Source organism: Myxine glutinosa, chromosome 6, assembly GCF_964187855.1.
Source record: "Myxine glutinosa chromosome 6, kmMyxGlut1.1, whole genome shotgun sequence".
Lineage (NCBI taxonomy): Eukaryota > Metazoa > Chordata > Myxini > Myxiniformes > Myxinidae > Myxine > Myxine glutinosa.
The window spans coordinates 43,184,416-43,204,841 of NC_136266.1; the positions used below are offsets into that span (position 1 = coordinate 43,184,416).

The 20,426-nt window shown below is 43.1% G+C and overlaps 1 protein-coding gene across 1 annotated transcript in view; it reads right to left on the reverse strand.

Moving 5' to 3' along the window:
• Positions 1-1,143: 1,143 nt before the first annotated feature.
• Positions 1,144-20,426, reverse strand: part of LOC137416518 (ephrin-A2) — a 339,219-nt gene continuing 319,936 nt past the window's right edge. The window contains exons 4-5 of the mRNA XM_068102132.2: positions 19,357-19,437; positions 1,144-4,780 (exon numbers count right to left, since the gene is read on the reverse strand). Of these exons, the coding sequence (XP_067958233.1) occupies positions 4,659-4,780; positions 19,357-19,437 (203 nt within the window). The 3' untranslated portion in view covers positions 1,144-4,658. The remainder of the gene's footprint in view (positions 4,781-19,356; positions 19,438-20,426) is intronic.

A 20,426-nucleotide genomic window follows, 5' to 3' on the forward strand; every position in this document is an offset into this window, starting at 1 on the left:
TTTCTTCAAGAATTATGTCCACAGATCATTCCAACCTTCGATTGACTTTTTCGACCTAGAATAGGATGTGCCTACTGACCTAACTCAGTTCATCGGACCATCATATTATATTCATTGGAAAATGGTAGTTCAAATTGGACCTTCAGGGGACATCTCAGATCATTGGGTTCAGCAACTGAGTTATCCTGCAGGTCCAGTGAACTACTGTATAATACTATCGGGTTCTGCGTTCTATTTTCTAAAACCCAGTTAACGTTGACGTGCCAGCAGGGGCCTGCATTATGAAGCAAGCCATACTTTGAACCGGGGATGGATGAGAAGGATTGGGAGCAGATGGAGTAGGAGGAATGGGGAGGAAAAGAAGGAGCATGGAGGAGAAGGAGGGAGATAACGCGATATGAGCTTGGTGGCTCAACGAGTCTTTTCATCCATTCTGCTATTTCATTCCACTTTCAAAAAAAGCACAAGGACATCAGGAGGGAGGATGCACAGGAAAGATTCAGCAGAACAGTAGGTCACCCAAAATGCCAATCAGGAGATAAAACAAGGCCAATCCACAATTAAAGAGAAAGAGGGCAGAGAGCGATGGATCAACGATATGCATAAAAGCATCACAATTGGAAGGGAGAGAGGCTGCTGCAAAAGAGTGCATTTTAATTACCTCATTTGAATTGATTAATGCTGTTTGCTGCATCCGCGGATAAAAAGGGATCAGTATGATAGAAAAGAGAGAGAGAGAAAAAAAAATTCAATTCCCTCGACCCTCACATTTCTTGCTGAAATTCTCGTCGCGTGTTTCACGGGCGACCGCTTTGCCACTTCCCTTTGATTGGTGCCACAAAAACCCCTCTATCTTTATTCTTGCTCACCTCAACATCACCGACAAATTCACAACCGAAGCTGTTGTTTTGGCACCCAACTCCTCGGGGTCTAAGGGGCCATGCTTGGAAAAATGTTTTCATACCCGACGACCGTCTTGGGAGAGGGGGCGACCATAAAAGGTACCTGGTAGTAATCCGCATCGTCCTGCAGCTAATCATACGAGTCACTACATCGCTTTGTGCCGCACAACACATCTGCTTCCACTCAACATTGTTTGAAAGAAGAAAAATAAAAAGGAAAAAAACAGGCAGAGAATCCAAGTCAGATGGAAATATTTAAATATTTTTATACAAAACAAAGCGAGTTAAAGTAGCAAGGAATTAGTAACATTAGACTGATTGAGGAAAACACAGCCGCAATCAGTCCGGAATTCATCCCAACATCCAGCTAGCTCCGTCCTGACTCTTGCCAACACAGGAGTGAGTATGTACAGCATTTGTCTCAGCCAAGGCTTATCCAGGTATCACACCCGGGGAGAGAGAAAGTTGCACTCCAGATAATCAACAGGTGACTGTATTGGAGTGATGTGTGCTGAAACACCCTAAACGTGTTACCCAACATAAATGTAAGACTAACTGATCCTCGCAGAATAGCAACAATGCAGGGAATCAAAATGCGATTGCTTTGCAGGGATCGTTGCGGAGTTCCGCAGTGATGCTGTCTCCTACGCACCCTAGAACTGTCACTTAGGATACATAGTATCCATGGAGTCGAGCTTGGGTGTCCCAATCCCCCTGTTGAGCACATGACTCGCCCATTCATGTGCACATACCCACAGGACCGTATAGGTCAGAGGGATTAAAGGATTGTAGATTGTGGGAAATTGTTTTGATGACTTTTTCAAAAAGGGGATTGTGAAGGAGCCGCTCAGTTTCATTCTCAGCACCATTCTGCAATTATTGTTAAGCCATTGCTTTTTCTAAAGCCAAGACTTAAAGCATTTCAAATGCAGTTCCGTTTCAGAGGTTGTGCATTTGTTGAACATTGTATTATCTGGACTAATTTTAATTACTACTAACTGACCACAAGGCCACCCCAAAGGAACAGAATGCTTGTAACTCAGGTTCCCAATGAGCTACGCACAGATTCAGAGAAAAAAAGGGGAAAATGTCTCAACGTTTAAAGCAAACCGCTGTTTATCCAGATGCTTTAACTGCCAAGCCAACTTGTAATGTCACAATGACGAAAAGAAAACAAGCGAATCACAAATGAAGGGGCGATGTATGAGCATGGGTGTGTGATCCAAAAGCTTATCAACAGCTCACATCGAGACTCACACACATGCACACACACACATACGCACACAGACATCAGTAGAAAATGGCAAGTAATGAAGCAAAATGATGAATAAACAAATCAGATAAGAAAGTGCATTAGTCCCACCATTTTGTATGATCATGCATGGCAGGAAGGCAGGTGACATGATGCCCCAAGTGCAATGCCTCGTTCGGAACTCCTTCCAATCCAATAGCACAAAATGGCATGACAGCATGGCCTGCAGATTGGGCTTTGAGTTAAAGGAAATATGTAAAGGTAAAGAATAAAGGCCCTGTGTATGCACATTGAGATTAGCTGTGGCTGCGACATTTCCTGCTACTATGGTGTCGCTTTACCTCCAACCTGATGCCAAGTCTCCACACCAGCCTTCGGAGAATGGATGATTGAAGGAAAAAAAAAAAAATGGATTAATGGTTGAACATTATCTCACATAGTAACCAAATCAGCGTCTAGTGTGTCATGGCAACAATGACTAAAAGGAAAAGGAGAGAGATATGGAGGGAGAGAGAGAGAGAGAGAGAGAGAGAGAGAGAGAGAGAGGAAGTTTCACCACATTGAAGCCGTTAGGTTTGTGCTTATGCTCACATTAAAACTTCCTTCTTTATTTCATTATATTAGATTAATTTCCTCCTTGTTTTTTTATTTTACTTTTACATCAATATTCTTTCAATGCTATTTGCGAGATATGTTATATTTCCAAATGATTGGATGATCGGCTATGGCAATTGTACAAATATTAAGTAAAGGTCAAAGTTCATGCATGTATAACATTCCCAGTATACCTGTAGGACATCATTAAAACTTGACTGAAACAGGAAAAACATTGAATGTAGTGAAATCGGTGGGAATATCAGGTTGTGGCAAATGATGTAAGAAAACGCAGCTGAGAGGGAGGGGAGAGACGAAGAGACGAAGAGAAAAAGAGGGTGGGAAAGAGAGAAGTAGGAAGAGAGATGGGGGGAGAGAGCAGGAGGAAGAGAGAGATAGAGAGAGAGAAAGACAGAGAGAAAGAGAAAGAGAAAGAGAGAAAGAGGGAGAGAAAGAGGGAGAGTGAGAAAACCCTGTTTAGAAAAGAGCTTGTGCCAACTCGTCGCATTGCATGCGCATTTAACCTGGCTGGTCTTGCACCAGGTCGTGAAGTTGCGTAATGTTGGTGGGAATAGCAGATGTGCCTGTGTGCCTCGTGCCACACAAAGGTGTTGCCCTAGGCCTCGGCTGAGCCGAAAAGCTCTAAATTCACTCCAAAGTAATACAGCGACTGACATTTGCAGGCAGAAAGCTATAAGATTGTTAATAATTAAAATAAGTTATTGAGATTGACTGATCTTGCTGATTAAACCTAAACAATAAACTCTAATTTTAAAGAAAAGAAAAAAACAATTAATGGCTGAACATTGTCATTTGCATTTGTTTCACAAAACCCTGAGAGGTTACAAGTCAAATTCTCCAAGAAATATTCAAAAATATGCATGTGTACCTCAGCTCCTTCACTTCACTCCCATAGTTCATACCTCTTAATTTATTTTCATCCAAATTTAAAATCTGCTAACGACTTACATTGGCCCACAAAGCAACAGGAATCACCGGATAGTGTTTGGCGGACATACGCTTGCAAACAGAGCACTTCCTTATGAGACAAACGTTGTGAATTGTCCACGGAATCCACAATGTACTCGGAAGTTGCAAAGGTTTTTGAGCTACACAATTAAACTATGGCAAAAGCCGTATCAAAAAGTGTGTGGTCTAATATCACCGCGTAGGCCTTTACACGAAAAGTGTAAATGACTGCTGCTTGCTTGTTCATTGTTGAGATCATATAAAGTTCACAAATGTGAAAACATACACAAAGGCAAAGCTCTTTCTCCATTGTACAATAATGCACTCAAACAACACTTACACTTGGAACAATTGTCGTTCACAATAGGACAAAGAATAAAAGTTGACTCGTATCACTGGTGAGCATAGCAATAACTTCCTTAACTAAAAGCTGGCATCTTGAGCATGAAATAAGTGACGAATTGTGGCAAAGTCATTATTTAATTGAAGAAAAAGTAAACAAATGTCACCGATGCCAAAGTTGCATTTTCCCCTCAAATCTCGAAATGATGCGACGATTCTGCAGGAAGGTTCTTCATTGTGAGAGATCATATTCCTCCTACTTTCTCTCTGCGACCCTGGGTTAAAATTAAATTAAAAAAATCTACTCTTCTCCAAGAAGCCATTTTCAATTCAACAATGTACCTGGCAGACAGTTTCTTGCCGACTCTGGTGACAAGCGCATCGCTACGCATCTGGTCGACAAGAGGTCCTTACGGAACTGATTTTGCTGTGGATACTTACAGCATGGCTTCTTTCCGGAGGCGCCAAACAGGGAGTGTCTGTTACTTTCGCCTTCGTCAATCAGTGGCCTTTTTTTTTACATGCTTGATTCTTTGCATTGTCTGCTTCTGGCCAACATCTAGCGGTGCGTGCTAGGCGCATAGTGGTTGTGATCGACATTACGCCGAAAGCATGGCGATCAGCGCCATTGCGAGGCCCAGAGGGAATGCCACTGTCTGTCGGCTTCGTGGGGCAGCTGGCGAGTGATGTGCTGCTTTTGAGGCTTCTGTTCTAGAGTCGTCTGCGTGGAAGGGAAGAAAAAAAAGGGGAGGCAGTAATGGTTAGAGAGAACAGTGAGCACGGTAAATTAGAAGATGAAGAAGAACACCGATACAGATTCAGATAGTTAACGGTAGTTGATACTAAAACATGAAAGATCGGGTGGCATAACGGTTAGCTCGTCCGCTCTGTGAATGGGGCATCGGCAGTTTGATTTTAACCAAAGCCGAATGATATCATAAACTTACAAATGGTACATTCTGCTTCCTTCCTTGATGGTCAACATTTAGAGGATAGAACATGGACAAACTTCATGGGTCGGCATCCCATGAGGGAGGAGGATTGCTCCATTGAGTGCAAAGGGAAAAGCAACGACATACAGATGGCGTCACTGGTACCCAGAGTGCCCCAGGATGTTACATCAGTTTCACAAACTCACCGGCTGTTTGTCTGAGGTCATATGTGGTGTTATCTTTGGTTATTCGCTGCATGTGTGTGATTTATGTTGTTGCTCCTCCATGAGCATTCGACACTGTGAAAAAGCACATATGTATATTTGAACAGGGTCTAAAGCTCATGGAAGAGCTGGATCACACACACACATGAAGACAAATACACTAGACAACACCAGACTTGACTTCAGACAAACACAGCCACTGAACTTGGAGGAAGTGAATCACCTCCCCGAGCATTCTGGGTACTAGCGACACCATCTTTAAATGACGTTTTTCTCTCCACACTCAGTGGGGCAACAAAGGACGAATTCCTTCCTGCCCATGGATGCCAACTAATGGGATTTGTCCATGCTCTATCCCTATAAATACTGAGCATCAAGCAACGAAGCAGCACGTATGCAACTTGTGGTCTGTGTTTAAAGTATTTGCTATGACTGGCCCGGAGTCGTAGACGAACCTCCTACTTCCCAGACTCAGAGCGGACTCTTTCCATTATGCCACCTGGTCTTGTATCGGAGGAATTGTTTAAAATTAGACTTGTTGAAACCGAATTAGTATGGAGCTATATGAATCTGTTCTTAAACAAACATAGTATAATACTATACTACCTGGAGCAAAGTTGACTCGTGCATTAGTATCATAAACCTGGGATAAACCACAGGTGGTATTTGTAATGCTTCCTCAAAAAATCGTCCATTTTAGGAAAGCAAAGGGGGATGTTAGGTCAAATGTAGTGCCACACGCAGGAAGTGAATAATTTATACCGTTCCTAATGAAAGAGATAAAAATCAGAAATAGTAGGTAAAGTCAAAATGCCTTCTTAGCACAATAAATGCACATTTTCAAATGAAAAACATCCTGTTCAAAATCCCATACACAGTGGTGATCCGTTCATTGTCCAATAATGTCCTCGTAACTAACCCCTAATTTAATTGTGCAGATCTCTCCATGAGCCTCGAGGATTATGGAGAATTTTATCTTTTTATATCCAAGCACTTGGTGTTTTCATTTCTTGAAAACAGATTTAAAATAATTTGAAGACGTTTGCTTTATTTTTTTTTTTTGAGAAGGCATTTGCTTTTTCATGCTGTTCTTATAAACAGCAATGTGACAACATTTTTGTGAAAATAATCCTCAGTAGAGATACGCTGTCCATCTCAATAATGCAAGAAAAAAATTTGCTCAACTCTCTGAACACATAACGAACATACAGCTTCAGATGATGTATGGAGATCCCAAAATGTGGTCTGTGCTGTATTTCTAATCTTATCTTGATGCACGAAAGCTGCTTACTTCCTCATATTACAGATGTGCATTTTGCCATCAGCACATGGCCAGCGGAATAACATGATCATTATGTTCAAGTAATACATTATCCTGATGATTATACTTTATTGGTTCCTAGAAAGCAGAGATGTTTTATTCAGCGGCGTCGAATACATACATTCTGCATTAGATAGTATTGTATGAAGCAATTTTCTGCACAGTGCATCCTCGGCTTGCATAGTCATGGGAAACAGTCTCAAGACTATTAGCACTGCTGCACTAGTTTGAACCTCGCAGCTAGAATATTGGTTGGAATAAAGTGTGATCATATTGCTATTTTGTAATGAAACAAATATTTAAACCCTGCATGTCTCCTATATGATAGGTTGTAGAGATGTATTCATGTCACATTCTGCGTGAACACCTCTATTCATATATATATATATATATATTGGAGAAACTCTAACCATATATGGCCAAGCTAGACCATGCTGTAATGTTTTTGTGTTATGAAATGCAACAAAAATAGCATTTTCCACAAAGTGAGGTTTTACTGGGACACACTGTCACATTACAATTTTTGGGACATAGTGTAATGATATTTGGCCTTGCTGGACAACATTGTAGAGTTTTTGTGATGCAAAACGCTTTTGAAGAAATTTTCGATTTTTGATCAATTTAGAAGTTTTCGTCATACGAGTACTGTAATCATATTTGGCATACACAGTGCCCTCCATAAGTATTGGAACAGAGAAGTCAAACTTGTTATTATTGCTATATACTTAGGAAATTTGGATTTGAGATCAAAAGATGAATATGAGACAAGAATACAGAAGGTCAGCTTTTATATCTTGGTATTTCTATGTATATATGTTTCACCATTGTAGAACAATAGCACTTTTAATGTTCAGTCCCCCTATTTAGATAAGTATTAGTATTGGAACAAATGACTGGCAGGTGTTTTTTGTTGCATTAATTGTTCACACATAGGAACTGTGAATGTCTAGTCTGGGTTTTAGCCTTTGCTTTTGCCTTGGGAGTCTGTAGGCCTAAACCAACATGAAATCCAGAAAACTGTCTATGAAAGCAATTTGGAAGCTGAAAAAACAGAAGAACTGAATTAGAACCATAGCACTTGACATACAACAATTTTTGGAATATCTTGAAAAGGAAAGAAACCACAGGTGTACTTAGCAAGAGACAACGGCCAGGTAGGCCAAGGAAAACAACTGCAGTTGACGACAGAAAATTCATCAGGGCTGTGAAGAAAAACCCTAAAACAACACTGACATCATCAACAACCTCAAGAGTGCAGGTGTGAGAGTAACACAATCCACCATTCGTACAAGACTTCGACAGCAGAATTACAAAGGCTACACTGCAAGATGCAAACATAACTCACCAGCACCAAAAATAGAAAGGCCAGATTAGAATTTGCTAAGACATACAGAAGTGAGCCAGTCAAGTTCTGGAACAAACTTTTATGGACAGATGAGACCAAGATAAACCTTTACCAAAACGATGGAAAGGTGAAAGTGTGGAGAAAGGAAATAACTGCATTCGATTCAAAGCATACTACTGTACCTCATCTGTGAAGCATATTCATATAGCATGACTCTTCCTGTCATGGCTTGGGCTTGCATATAGTTGCCTTTGGAACTGGCTCACTCATCTTTATTGATGATGAAACTAATGATGGTAGCAGCAGAATGAATTTAGAAATGAACGGAAGCATTTTGTCTGCATATGTACAAGAAAATGCCGACAAACTCATTGGGTGGCATGCAGCAAAACAATGACCCAAAACACGCTGCGAACACAACTAAGGAATCCATCAGGGGAAAAAGTTGAAGGTTTTAGACTGGCCATGTCAATCTCATGATTTAAATCCAATGGAGCATGCATTTCACTTGCTAAAGAGGAGACTAAAGTCAGAAAACCCCCAAAACGCATATCTATGCAATGTCTGTCACATCCCGTCACTGAACTACTCACTCAAACTTTTGTGAAATCATCCCACACTTCCAGTCTGCATATACCCCTCCCTTGTGTATGTGCTAAAGGGTTTCTTTTGCATTTAAAAAAATTTCTTCAACCTAAATCTTCAACTTTAATCTACTATATATGAGAGCTGTCTGTCTGTCTGTGTCACCATTTTTCTCAGTTGACTGAACGGATCTTCGTCAAACTTTCAGAGGTTCATCAGTGAGTGCCTGGGAGTGTTTTAGGGCAAAAAAAAATTATGAAAAAGGGTCGTTTTTGGAGTTTAAAAAAAAGAAAAATAAAAGAAGCTCGATAGTGCCTAAGCCTTTTAAAAGTACTGACAGGTATATACAAGTACATATTCGCATAAATAAATACAAAACAATCACCAGACATTTGAATACAAATAAATCAAACAATTCCGGAAGTGTACGAATTTGGTAGTACGGCTTCTTCTTCTTCCTGATCGGCATCACACTTAACTCAGAAACGTGATGAACGCTACATTCACTCACCAGCATATATATGAACCCCCTTCCACTCCTGCCTCCCCTCCCCTCCCTTCCCCCCCTCTCCTTCCCCCTTTCTCCACTCCCCTCCCCCCATCCCCCTCCCCTCCCCCCCCCCTTCCCCCTCAAATTTTTATCAACAGTCTCTGCAGCAAGTGTGTGTGTATATATATATATATTGACCATGCTGTAATATATATATATATATATATATATATATATATATATATATATATATATATATATATATATATATATATATATATATATATATATACATATGTATATAACCTGTCAGACATTACATACTATATATATATATATATATATATATATATATATATATATATATATATATATATTTGCCCATAGTACACTGAAGCCTGTGGAGAGGCAGTTGCTCTGAAGCAACTTCCCTTGTCTTCCTGGAAGGCTAATCCGACATAAGGCAATCTTAGTGCATTCCAAAAAGACCGCAACAAGTCCAAAAAGTCCACTCTCAGTAGAGCTAGAAAACAACATCTGTCCAACCTCAAGAATGAACTTTCAAACTTGTCTCTCTCCTCAAAAACCTGGTGGCACCTTGTTTAGTGAGTCTCAGGAGTATGCTGCCCATCTATCCCTTCCCTCTCTTTGAATGGCACCATAGCGAACTCCACTCGTGAGAAGGCTGAATGCCTCAATTCTGTTTGCTTCCAAATCCTGTGGCCACAACCCCTCAATATCGGTATCCATCCTTCCCTGTCATACCCAACTGCTCCTGGACTGTCTCCTGCCCATGAGAAGGTGGAGAAGGTTTTCATTCAATCCTCGACTCTGACTCTGCTGCTGGACTTAATGGCATCAACACACGTGTCCTAACAACCTGCTCTGCTGCTCTTGCCCATCCTCTCTCTGCCTTTTCACCCTGTCATTTGCACTCGGTCATTTTCCATCTGCTTGGAAATCAGCCAACATCACTGCACTATATAAAAAGATGCAAAACTGATTCCCTCACCTCCAGATCTATCAGCTTACTTACAATCATCAGCAAAGTCATGGAATCGTTCATCGCAGTTGATATGAAATTCTTCTTTTTCTCCAACAACCTCATCTCAGATCACCAATTTGGTTTCAGATCTAGTCACTCCCTCTTGGACATTCTGTTTATATACTCACCCAACAATGGATAGAGGCCATCAATGTCAGACATGAGATCAGGGCCGTATCCCTGGACATATCTTGTGCTTTTGATAGTCCGGCACCCCGCCTTACTCTGAAAATTCCCTGCCAATGGCATCCAAGACCAACTCCACACATGGCTTGCTGACTTCCTCTACTTCCATAGTCAACATGTGGCTCTCAACGGAATCCTTTTATCCCCTCTCCTTGTCAAGCTCCCTCCTCACTCGAATGTTTCCATTTACGATGGAGAAATTTCACTGTAATTTTTTTTACTTATCCACCCCACCATTCGGTGCCACTTGGCATAGAAACACTGTAGCCGGAATATTTTTCAGTTCAAACAATATTTAGGACTTGCACAACCCATTTGAAGTTTTGCCCTTTGGAGCGGAATAGTGTCATTCAAACGTTATGGGATAAAGTTTTGCCGTTTTACCTATGGTCAATTTTCCAAGAAGAAGAGAGCTATTTATGACTCTTATGACACATGAAAACTTTGGAATTCAGCCTATATCACAGTCTCATTTTGATGCCAGCAGTTTGATCCCATAAGTACATTCTGTTAAACAATATTGTCAACAAAGGCAGAGATTTTTCACTCTACAAATTTTTATCAGAATTGCAAAAGTAAGATCGCCCCCTCATTTGTCCCATGTATTCACTGTCTTTACTGTCATGCAATATGCAATGGTTATTGTGCTATTTGTGTCTTTACCATTATATAATATATATTATATATACTATATATCTGGTAAAAAAAATTCAGATGAGAGTGGCAATGGCTATGAGTAAAGTGATGCATGCAGCAATTGCAATCTGGCTTCTTGGAGGGGCGGAAGAGAACCTCAAGGCTTCCAAAGTTCCATCTCATGGAGAAGTCCTGAAGTTGTTCTTCCATTACTATGATCATGAACAAATGAGCCTGAAGGACAGCATTACCATAGACCACTGGCTGCTGATTCTGATCTGGAAGAAGGCAAAAATTCCAACGAAGGCTCCCAATCACGTGGTGGAGCATATTAGGAGCTTAAGAAGCTCATTGACCGCATGTCAGGAAAGAATGTCACCGATTTTGTTTAAGAATTTTTTACAAATTAATGAAAAATGAAAAGCTGAAATGTATTGAGTCACTAAGTATTCAACCCCATTGTTATGACACACCAAATTGAGCTCAGGTGCATCCAATTTCCGTTGTTCATCCTTGAGACGCCTCTACAACTTGATTGGAGTCCACCTGCAGCCAATTCAATTGATTAGACACGGTTTAGAAAGAAACACACCTTTCTATAAAAGGTCCCACAGTTGACAATGCATGTCAGAGCAGAAACTCTACCAACAAGTCGAAGGAACTGTTTGTAGAAATCCGAGATATAATTGTGAGGAGGCATAGATCTTGGGAAGGATATACAACACTTTCTAGATTGTTCAAAGTTCCCAAGAGCACAATGTGCTCCATCATTGGGAAATGGAAAGAAAATGGAACTACCCAGACTCTTCCTCATGCTGGCCATCTGACCAAACTGAGCAACTGGACAAAAAGGACCTTAGCCAGGAAGGTGACCAAGAACACAATGACCACTCTGACAGAAGTGCCGAGTTCCTTGACTGAGATGGGAGAACCTGCGGGAAGGACAACAGTTGTAATGAAATTGTGTCTAAGTTGAACCCAGGTGTTATGCTGTCTACAACCACTGAGAGGCTTCTATAAGAACGTGGACGAACATCGCTCCGACACATTCCTGTGACATTTATTCTGTGTGATAGTGTATACTCGAATGGTGCGTATATCTAGATGTTCCAGGCTTGCTTGCACTAATTGCTAATTGATTGCTACTTCCATGATTACGGAATACTAATACAAAGCTTGATGATTTCTTACAGGTGTTGTCAGCGATCGAAACTGAATTAAACCTACTATTGGGACAATGTTGAAGATCTTGATTTCTCACAACAATTAATTCAGTTTCCTCTCTTCGTCCTGAACGAGTACGACATGTCTCACAAGCTGATCCAAGTTCCAGTCTTCGGCGCGGACCCCAGGCGACGGACGCGGCCGCACAGCTGACACCATTGGCTGAAGATCTTGGCTAATCAATTCAATTCCCAGGAGGGAATCACTGCTGATACGAAGCTCGCAGTGCTGCAATCCAAGGTGCACCATACGGTGTATATGTCCATTGAACAGTGCGCGACGTATTATGCTGCTGTGGCCGAGCTGAAACGTATCTACATTAAAAGACGAAGCGTGGTCTACTCCAGACATTTGCTTGCGTCTCATTGACGACAGCCCACGGAGACCTTAGACCAATTCGCTCAAGACCTCTGACGATTACTGAAGGACAGTACCCCTGCGGTACGCACCCATGAACAAGTCTGTGATGACCTTGTCCGCGATGCTTTTGTCTCAAGTCTAAGATCGCTGGTCGTCAGACAAAGGCTACTTGAAGAAGCCGACTTGACCCTAGAAGAAGCCCTTCGGTTATCTCACATGTACACCGAAGCGCGGGAACAATCCGACGCGTATGAACGCCCATACGTCACTGCGGGGATATCTCGACAGACACGACCGGAGAGAGCTACCGCCGAGTTTGAGGATGCAGCACCTGCACCTCCACCGGAATCGGGGACAACGGACACTCTCGAGGATCCCGAACCGGGTTTGACGGCGGCATCTGCTGCTGGACCCAAGCCAGGAAGTAACGCTAAGTGCTATTTCTGCGGGAACCGGAACCATCTCAGGTCAGTTTGTCCAGCTAAGGAAGCAAAGTGTCATTTGTGCGCAAAGATGGGTCACTTTGCAAAAGTCAGTCGAGCGTCGCGAGGCTGGCGAGCGAGCTCGATGCTGAATGTGCTTATCTCCGTGCCCACGGTACGAACAGCACACAGGGTGCCTCGCCCGACCTTGGTTGGGATCGCCCCTCTCCTTGGGCCCCAAGCTGAGAGCTCGACCTTGATGAGACTCGCCGCGCCGACTAAACAAGTGTCGCAATCACTTCAGTACATGGCACGACCGTCCTTGACAGGAATTCTTTCGACGCCCAGCCAACTTCCGGGATCGGCCACCCGATCGGTGAACGCTGGCTTCGAGACTCCGCGCGTGGCACGAGCGCCCTCCGGAGGCGGCACGATCGACCTACGATCTACTTTGACTACACGAAAGGCGAACGCTGGCTTCGAAATTCCACGCATGGCAAGAGCGCCCTCCGGAGGCGGCATGATCGACCTACAATCTACTTTGACTACACGAAAGCTGAGATCTTCGCGCGTGGCATGAGTGCCCTCTGGAGGCGGCACGACTGGCCTACAAGCAAATTCAACGGCACGAAAGACATTAGCTGGCATCGGATCCACACGCGAGGCTCGAGCACCTCCCCTCGACGATTCGACATCTACAGGGCCACCTGGCCTGTCCCGCGCGATTATCCCACTTATGATTGAAGGAATTTTTGCAAATGCTTTAATTGACATGGGTTCCACTGATAGTTATGTTGATTTTCGACTTGTACAGAGACATGGATGGCTGATTCTTGGGACAAGACGCATAATCTTCATGGCTTCTCAGGGGCTATGGCTTAGCACAAAGGGGGAATGTCGACTGATGCTAGTAATTAAGGGTCAAATGTTTCCGGATGTGCATTTAATGGTCTTACCAGCATTATGTGCAGAAGTTTTGTTAGGACATGATTTTCTCCAGCGACATGGGCGCTTGGAAATGGAATTTGGTGGTACTGATACTCTTGCTGTGTGTGCTCTTGCAGGGATGGAAATTGAGCCACTGTCGCTGTTTCCCAATATGACCACAGACTGTACACCTGTTGCGGTTAAATCGCGATGCTACTCACGAGCTGACATGCAATTCATTGCGGAAGAGACTGCGCAGCTACTAAAGGAAGGTATCATAGAACCTTCTCAGTCGCCTTGGCAGGCCCAAGTTCTGGTGGTACGGACCGAATCACATCGCAAGGTAATCGACTATTCACAGATGATTAATCGGTTTACCCAATTGGATGCCTACCCACTTCCAGGAATGGACTCCCTAGTTCGACAGGTGGCACAGTACTCGGTCTATAGCACTCTCGATCTACGTAGTGCGTATCATCAGATCCCCATCTCCGTGGCGGATCGCATCTATACTGCGTTCAAATCAGGCCAGAGGTTGTACCAGTTCACCCGGCTACCTTTTGGGGTCACGAATGGGGTTGCGTGTTTTCAAAGGGCTATGGACGACCTCATCACTAAGGAGAACTTAACTGATGTCTTTGTTTATTTGGATAATCTCACGGTTTGCGGGTATGACAAAGAACATTATGATGCTGATCTGAAGCGCTTCCTCGAGGTCACGCACAGGTATCGCTTGACTATGAATGAGGCTAAATGTCGCTACTCTGCTCGCACGATAGATCTCTTGGGGTACACCATTACCCACGGCTCTGTCGCTCCGGATAAGGAGCGTCTGCGACCCTTGCTCGACATGGCCCCACCCTGCGATCGTGCTTCATTGAAGCGTGCTCTCGGGCTGTTTGCTCATTATTCCAAGTGTGTTCAAAATTTTTCGGCGAAGCTCCGCCCTCTTGTGGATTGCGATGCGTTCCCCATGAGTCTCGCTGCCAAAGCCGCTTTTCATGGCCTTAAGTCCGACATCGCTGACGCCGCTGTGTCAACGATTAACGAAAATAAATCCTTTGTTTTGGAAAGCGATGTGTCAGATCATGCGATAGCTGCGACACTCTCTCAGGGAGGCCCTGTGGCCTTCTTTTCAAAGACTCTCTCCTCCACGGAACGGAGACATTCGTCTGTCGAAAAGGAGGCGTATGCCATCGTCGAGTCGATCAGGCGTTGCGTCCCTATTTGCTCGGACGATGTTTCCAAATTATCGCGGATCAACAGAGCGATGCATTTGTGTATGACACGCAGCATGCTCAATGCATTAAGAATGAGAAAATCACTCGCTGGCGGATCGAGCTCGCCGATTTCTGCTACACAATCAAATATCGCCCAGGGCGGGATAACCTTGTTGCCGATGCTTTATCGCGGCCGGCGATGTGTGTGAGCCTCACCTCTTTTGAGGACCTGTGCGTTCTTCATGACACCTTGTGCCATCCCGGGGTGACGCGTTTCGCTCATTACGTGCGCAGTCGTAAATTGCCCTATTCCGTTGAGGATATTCGTAAGCTCTGTCACACTTGTTCCGTATGCGCTGAACTCAAACCTCGCTTCTACAACCCTCTTATGGGCACGCTAGTCCAAGCCACTAGGCCGTGGGAGAGATTGGCGATGGATTTCAAAGGACCATTGCCGGCGTCACTGGCTTCGAGTAATTCTCGTTATCTACTCACGATCGTTGACGACTTCTCTAGAATCCCTTTTGCTTTCCCGTGCGGAGATATGTCAGCTGCTACGGTTATCCGGTGTCTGCAGAACTTGTTTTCTATGTTTGGGAATCCGGCCTATGTGCATACCGATCGAGGCGCGGTGTTCTTGTTCCAGGATGTGAGGAACTTCTTGCTCCAGCATAATGTCGCTTCCAGCTATACTACTCCGTATAGGCCACAGGCGAATGGACAGGTCAAACGCTTTAATGGCATTACATGGAGGGCCGTTACTCTGAGTCTTAATTCCCGCGGCCGAGTACTCGACAAATGGGCTTGGTCACTACCCGGGGCATTAAACTAGATCAAGACTTTATTGTGTACTGCTACCAATCAAACTCCCCACAAACGGATGTTCCGTTACCCGAGGTATTCGGGTAGTACCCGACTTTTACCGGGTTGGCTTGCTGAGCCGGGACTGGCTTTTCTCAAACGTGCAGTTCGCATGAGTAAATATGACCCGCTGGTGGACAAGGTGCAGGTTCTCCAAGCTAACCCCGAGCACGCTCGTGTGTTATTGCCCAATGGACGGGAGTCGACAGTCTCAGTACGCCACCTGGCCCCATGCGGGAAGTTGTCGAACCAGCTTACAATTCCGTTGATTCGCCCGTTGATCCGCCTATGGAGTATCTGCCGGCTTCCTCAACGCTACATGCACCCGATCCGGCTGGCCCGGAAGGGCCACCGCCGTCACCCGATTTAGGCGGCTACTCTGACACGGGGGACTCCGGTCTTGGGGATGTAGTACCCGGTAGTTACCGGATCCGTGCTGGGAGAGAGATTCGCCACCCCGACCGCTATGGTTGGGTCTGACTGACATGGACTGGCAACTGCTGCTCACTGATATTACTCTGCTACTATGTGCTGCTAGCTTGTTTCTGCCTTAGTGGAAGTGTAGTTTTGACGGCAGGGAGAATGTAATGAAATTGTGTCTAAGTTGAACCCAGGTGTTATGCTGTCTCCAACCACTGAGAGGCTTCTATAAGAACGCGGACGAACATCGCTCCGACACATTCCTGTGACATTTATTCTGTGTTATAGTGTTTACTCGAATGGTGCGTATATCTAGATGTTGCAGGCTTGCTTGCACTAATTGCTAATTGATTGCTGCTTCCATGATTACGGAATACTAATACAAAGCTTGATGATTTCTTACAGGTGTTGTCAGAGATCAAAACTGAATTAAACCTACTATTGGGACAATGTTGTAGATCTTGATTTCTCACAACAACAGTCTCTGCAGCACTTCACAAATCTAGGCTTTATGGGAGAGTGGGAGGATGGAAGCTAATCCTGAGAAAAAGGCAAATGGTAGCACACCTGGAGTTTGCAAAAAGGCACGTGAAAGATTCAGAGCATGAGGCAAAAGATTATGTGGTCTGATAAGATGAAAATTGAAATCTTTGGCCTAAATGCAAAACACTATGTCTGGCGGAAACGAAGCACAGCTCATCACCCATCTAACATCATCCCCACAGTGAAGCATGATGGTGGCAGCATCATGCTATGGGGATGCTTTTCAGAAGCAGGGACTGGGAGATTTGTAAGGATAGAGGTAACAATTAATGGAGCAAAATACATGTAAATCCTCGAGGAGAACCTGCTTCAGAGTGTAAAAGACCTTAGACTATTGCGAAGATTTATGTTCCAACAGGACAATGATCCCAAACAAACATTGGAATGGCTTCAGAACAAGAACGTGAAAGTCATTGAGTGGCCCAGCCAAAACCCAGACTTGAATCCCATTGATAATCTGTCGAAAGACATGACGATTGCTGTTCACTGACACTCCCCATCAAACTTGACTGAGCTTGAGCAAATCTGCAAGGAAGAATGGGAGAACCTTCCCAAATCCAGATGAGCAAAGCTGATACAGACATACCCAAGAAGACTTAAAGCTGTAATCACTGTCAAATACGCTTCTACAGTGTATTGACCCTGGGGGTTGAATACTTCTATAAATTAGATATTTCTGTATTTCATTTTTAATTATTTTGTAAAATTTTCGAAAAAAACAATTCCACTTTGACATTATGGGGTATTATACGTAGATCAGTGGCAAAAAATCTCAAATTCATCCATTTTAGATTCAGGCTGTAACATAACAAAATGTGAAAAAAGTCAAGGGGTGTGAATACTTTGTGAAGTCACTGTACATATATATATATATAATCAATACCCTGAATAAGTTTCAAATGTCTTCTCCAGTTTCAGTTTAAGGTAAGGCCCGGTAAACCAGTCTACACAAGCTGAGTGACCAGTCTACACAAGTCAACAGCCAAAAGACTGGCCAAAAACATTACCTGCACAAGATCATTTAATTCCACCCCTCACTGAGTCTTACCAAAGATTAAAAAAATAGGAAGTGCTGCTTCTTTGTTGATGGTCAGCATTGAGCGGATAGAGCACGGACAATTCCCATACGTTGGCATCCATGCAGAGGAGAACATTTACCACACAGTACACACAATTACCACACAGTGCAGCGAGAAAAGCAACGTCATAAAGATGGAATTTCTGGTTCAAAGAGTGATCTGGGATGTGCCGTCACTTCCCCTGAGCTCAGTGGCTGTGTTTGCTTGAAGTATTGGGTATGTATGTATCAGATTTGCTGGTGTTGTCTCGTCTATCTGCCTGCATATGTGTGTCTAATTTGTGTGCAGCTCCATCAAAGGCCTTAGACACTGTAAATAAAAAAACAACTTCTATCGAGCTAGCTGGATCATATGATTTGGTCGATAACAAGATGTTCACAACCTTGTGTCGTGGTCAATGGCAGTCACACACGTTATTAGAGCCACTTACTTATACAAATAAAAACCTGTCTATGATCATTTATAGATTGGTCTGTTGCCGATTTGAATGCTCATTTCAGACAGCCATGTTGTTTTCACTCTTCCCCATGTGGGTGGCTTAGGCCTAGTGTTGACCACCTTGCCTCATTAGGCTCTTTCCTCATCTGCAACTACTTTGGCAGGAAAGTTAAAATAAAAAAGCCATGAGCTTGGTTGTGTGGGAGTTGCCCTTCTCACCTGGTGATTTGCTCATGAAACTTTCAGGAATGTTGTGGATAAAATAAGTCCATGTTGCAGAAGTTGTTTAATCTTTGAGAAAAGGAAGTTACAATCTATTTAAGAGAGCTGTTTGATCAATAAGCTTGTATTCTTATGCGGGGGAGTGGGGGGGAGGCCATTATCCCCAGTTGGGTGGGGATAAAGATTATGAATTTATCATCGCTTCATGATCCATCATAAACATTCATCATAAACAACGATGAGGAATGATAAGAAATTGGCACAACAAAGTGCAAGCTCTTTTATCGAACCTGCTCCTGGCCTATTTGTATGCAAAAATGGGGAAAATAAAGGAGATAAGGACAGCAAAGGGCATGCCAATGGTTTGTTATCATCAATGGTCTCGTATTCCTACTTGGGTTCTACATTGACGATAGGTGTATCTGGCTATGAACTGATTAAACCAGCCAACCTTGTGTTCTCTCTCAAAACCAGGACATTAATAATGTTGTTACTACTCATAGGTTCAATAATTATTACCTCCTGTAGTTCATCACATCATCAGCAAATTGATATGTAACGTTATGTTGAAGTCGGAAAGAGCAAGCGTGTTGAAAAAACAATAAATGTCACAGAATATACTAATACCTGCGGGTTTCTCTTTCAGGGTTTCTCTTTGGCCTTCATAGTTTCCTCGGCCAAACAAGCATGGCCTATCCAGGAATTAGAACTTAAGAGTAGAAATTTGGCAGAGGTATATCGAGTCTGACTGGATGAGTGGAGTTTTGATCCAGTCTTATAAAGGAGTCAAAAGGGGCACAAAGGCAGCATTACACACCTGCCTGTTCTTGTGATTGCTTGGGTTTCATTTTGGCACGTGCAGCAGGACCCTGCACCAGCACCGTCTTGGATGTAGCACCTGCATTGAGTGGCAGAGGGTAAGCGGTACAATAATGACTGTCGCGGCATTCCCACCTTCCCTTCCCGAAAAAGTGCAAAGCTTTTACCTTCCTCGTTTGCACTTGTTTTCTAACCCAGATTGCACTAAAGCTCAACAATCAGCACTTCTACAATACAAACAATAAGGTGCGGTGGACTCTTGTTGAAAGGAATAGTCGTTGAGACAAATTTTGATGAAGCGAGAATAAATAAATGAGCAAATCAGATTGGTTTTGCGATTGTCTCCTCAAATATTTCATCTGAACAAGTCTGCTTTGGACAGTTTCCTGATTGTGAAGTCTTGCATTATATTTTGCATGGCAAGTTTGGATGGAAGCATATTGTTCTTACGCGAGTGTTTATTATTATTGTTATAATAATAATTATATTATATATTTTTCGGCGATATTTTGTGACACATTTTTCTCGAAGATTGCTACATCGGTATGTATATACTGTATAAACATCAGAGGGTTATAACAAGTCAAGAAGTCGAGTGCAAAGCCTCAAGCAAAACTAATTGGCCCAAAGGCCTGGTGGCCATATTGGATTTAGGATTTCTTGAATTTAAAAACAAACAAACATGTTCTATCTTCAGAATCGCTGAACCGATCAACCAGAAACTTCACATGTATCATCGATGAACCAGGGGCAATTCAAGTTTGGAAAGGAGAAGTTTCTCAAAAAAAATTAAATTGCTAACACAAACTAATCAACATTAACAATTTTGCACACAGGGGAGTTGATGGAGAATAAGCAGGTTACAAGCTATAGTGATTATGATTTGAACACTCATGAGGCATGACCATATCTTGTGAATGCTTATAGATTGCATCCACAGCAACTGTGACACGAATGCCTATTTCAACAAGGAAAACGCCTTTGTAAAGGTTGCAGTAATGCTCATTTCAAAAGGCATCTCACGGTTCCTTCTTTCATGATACGGATTGGAAACCTTGATAGTTGCGA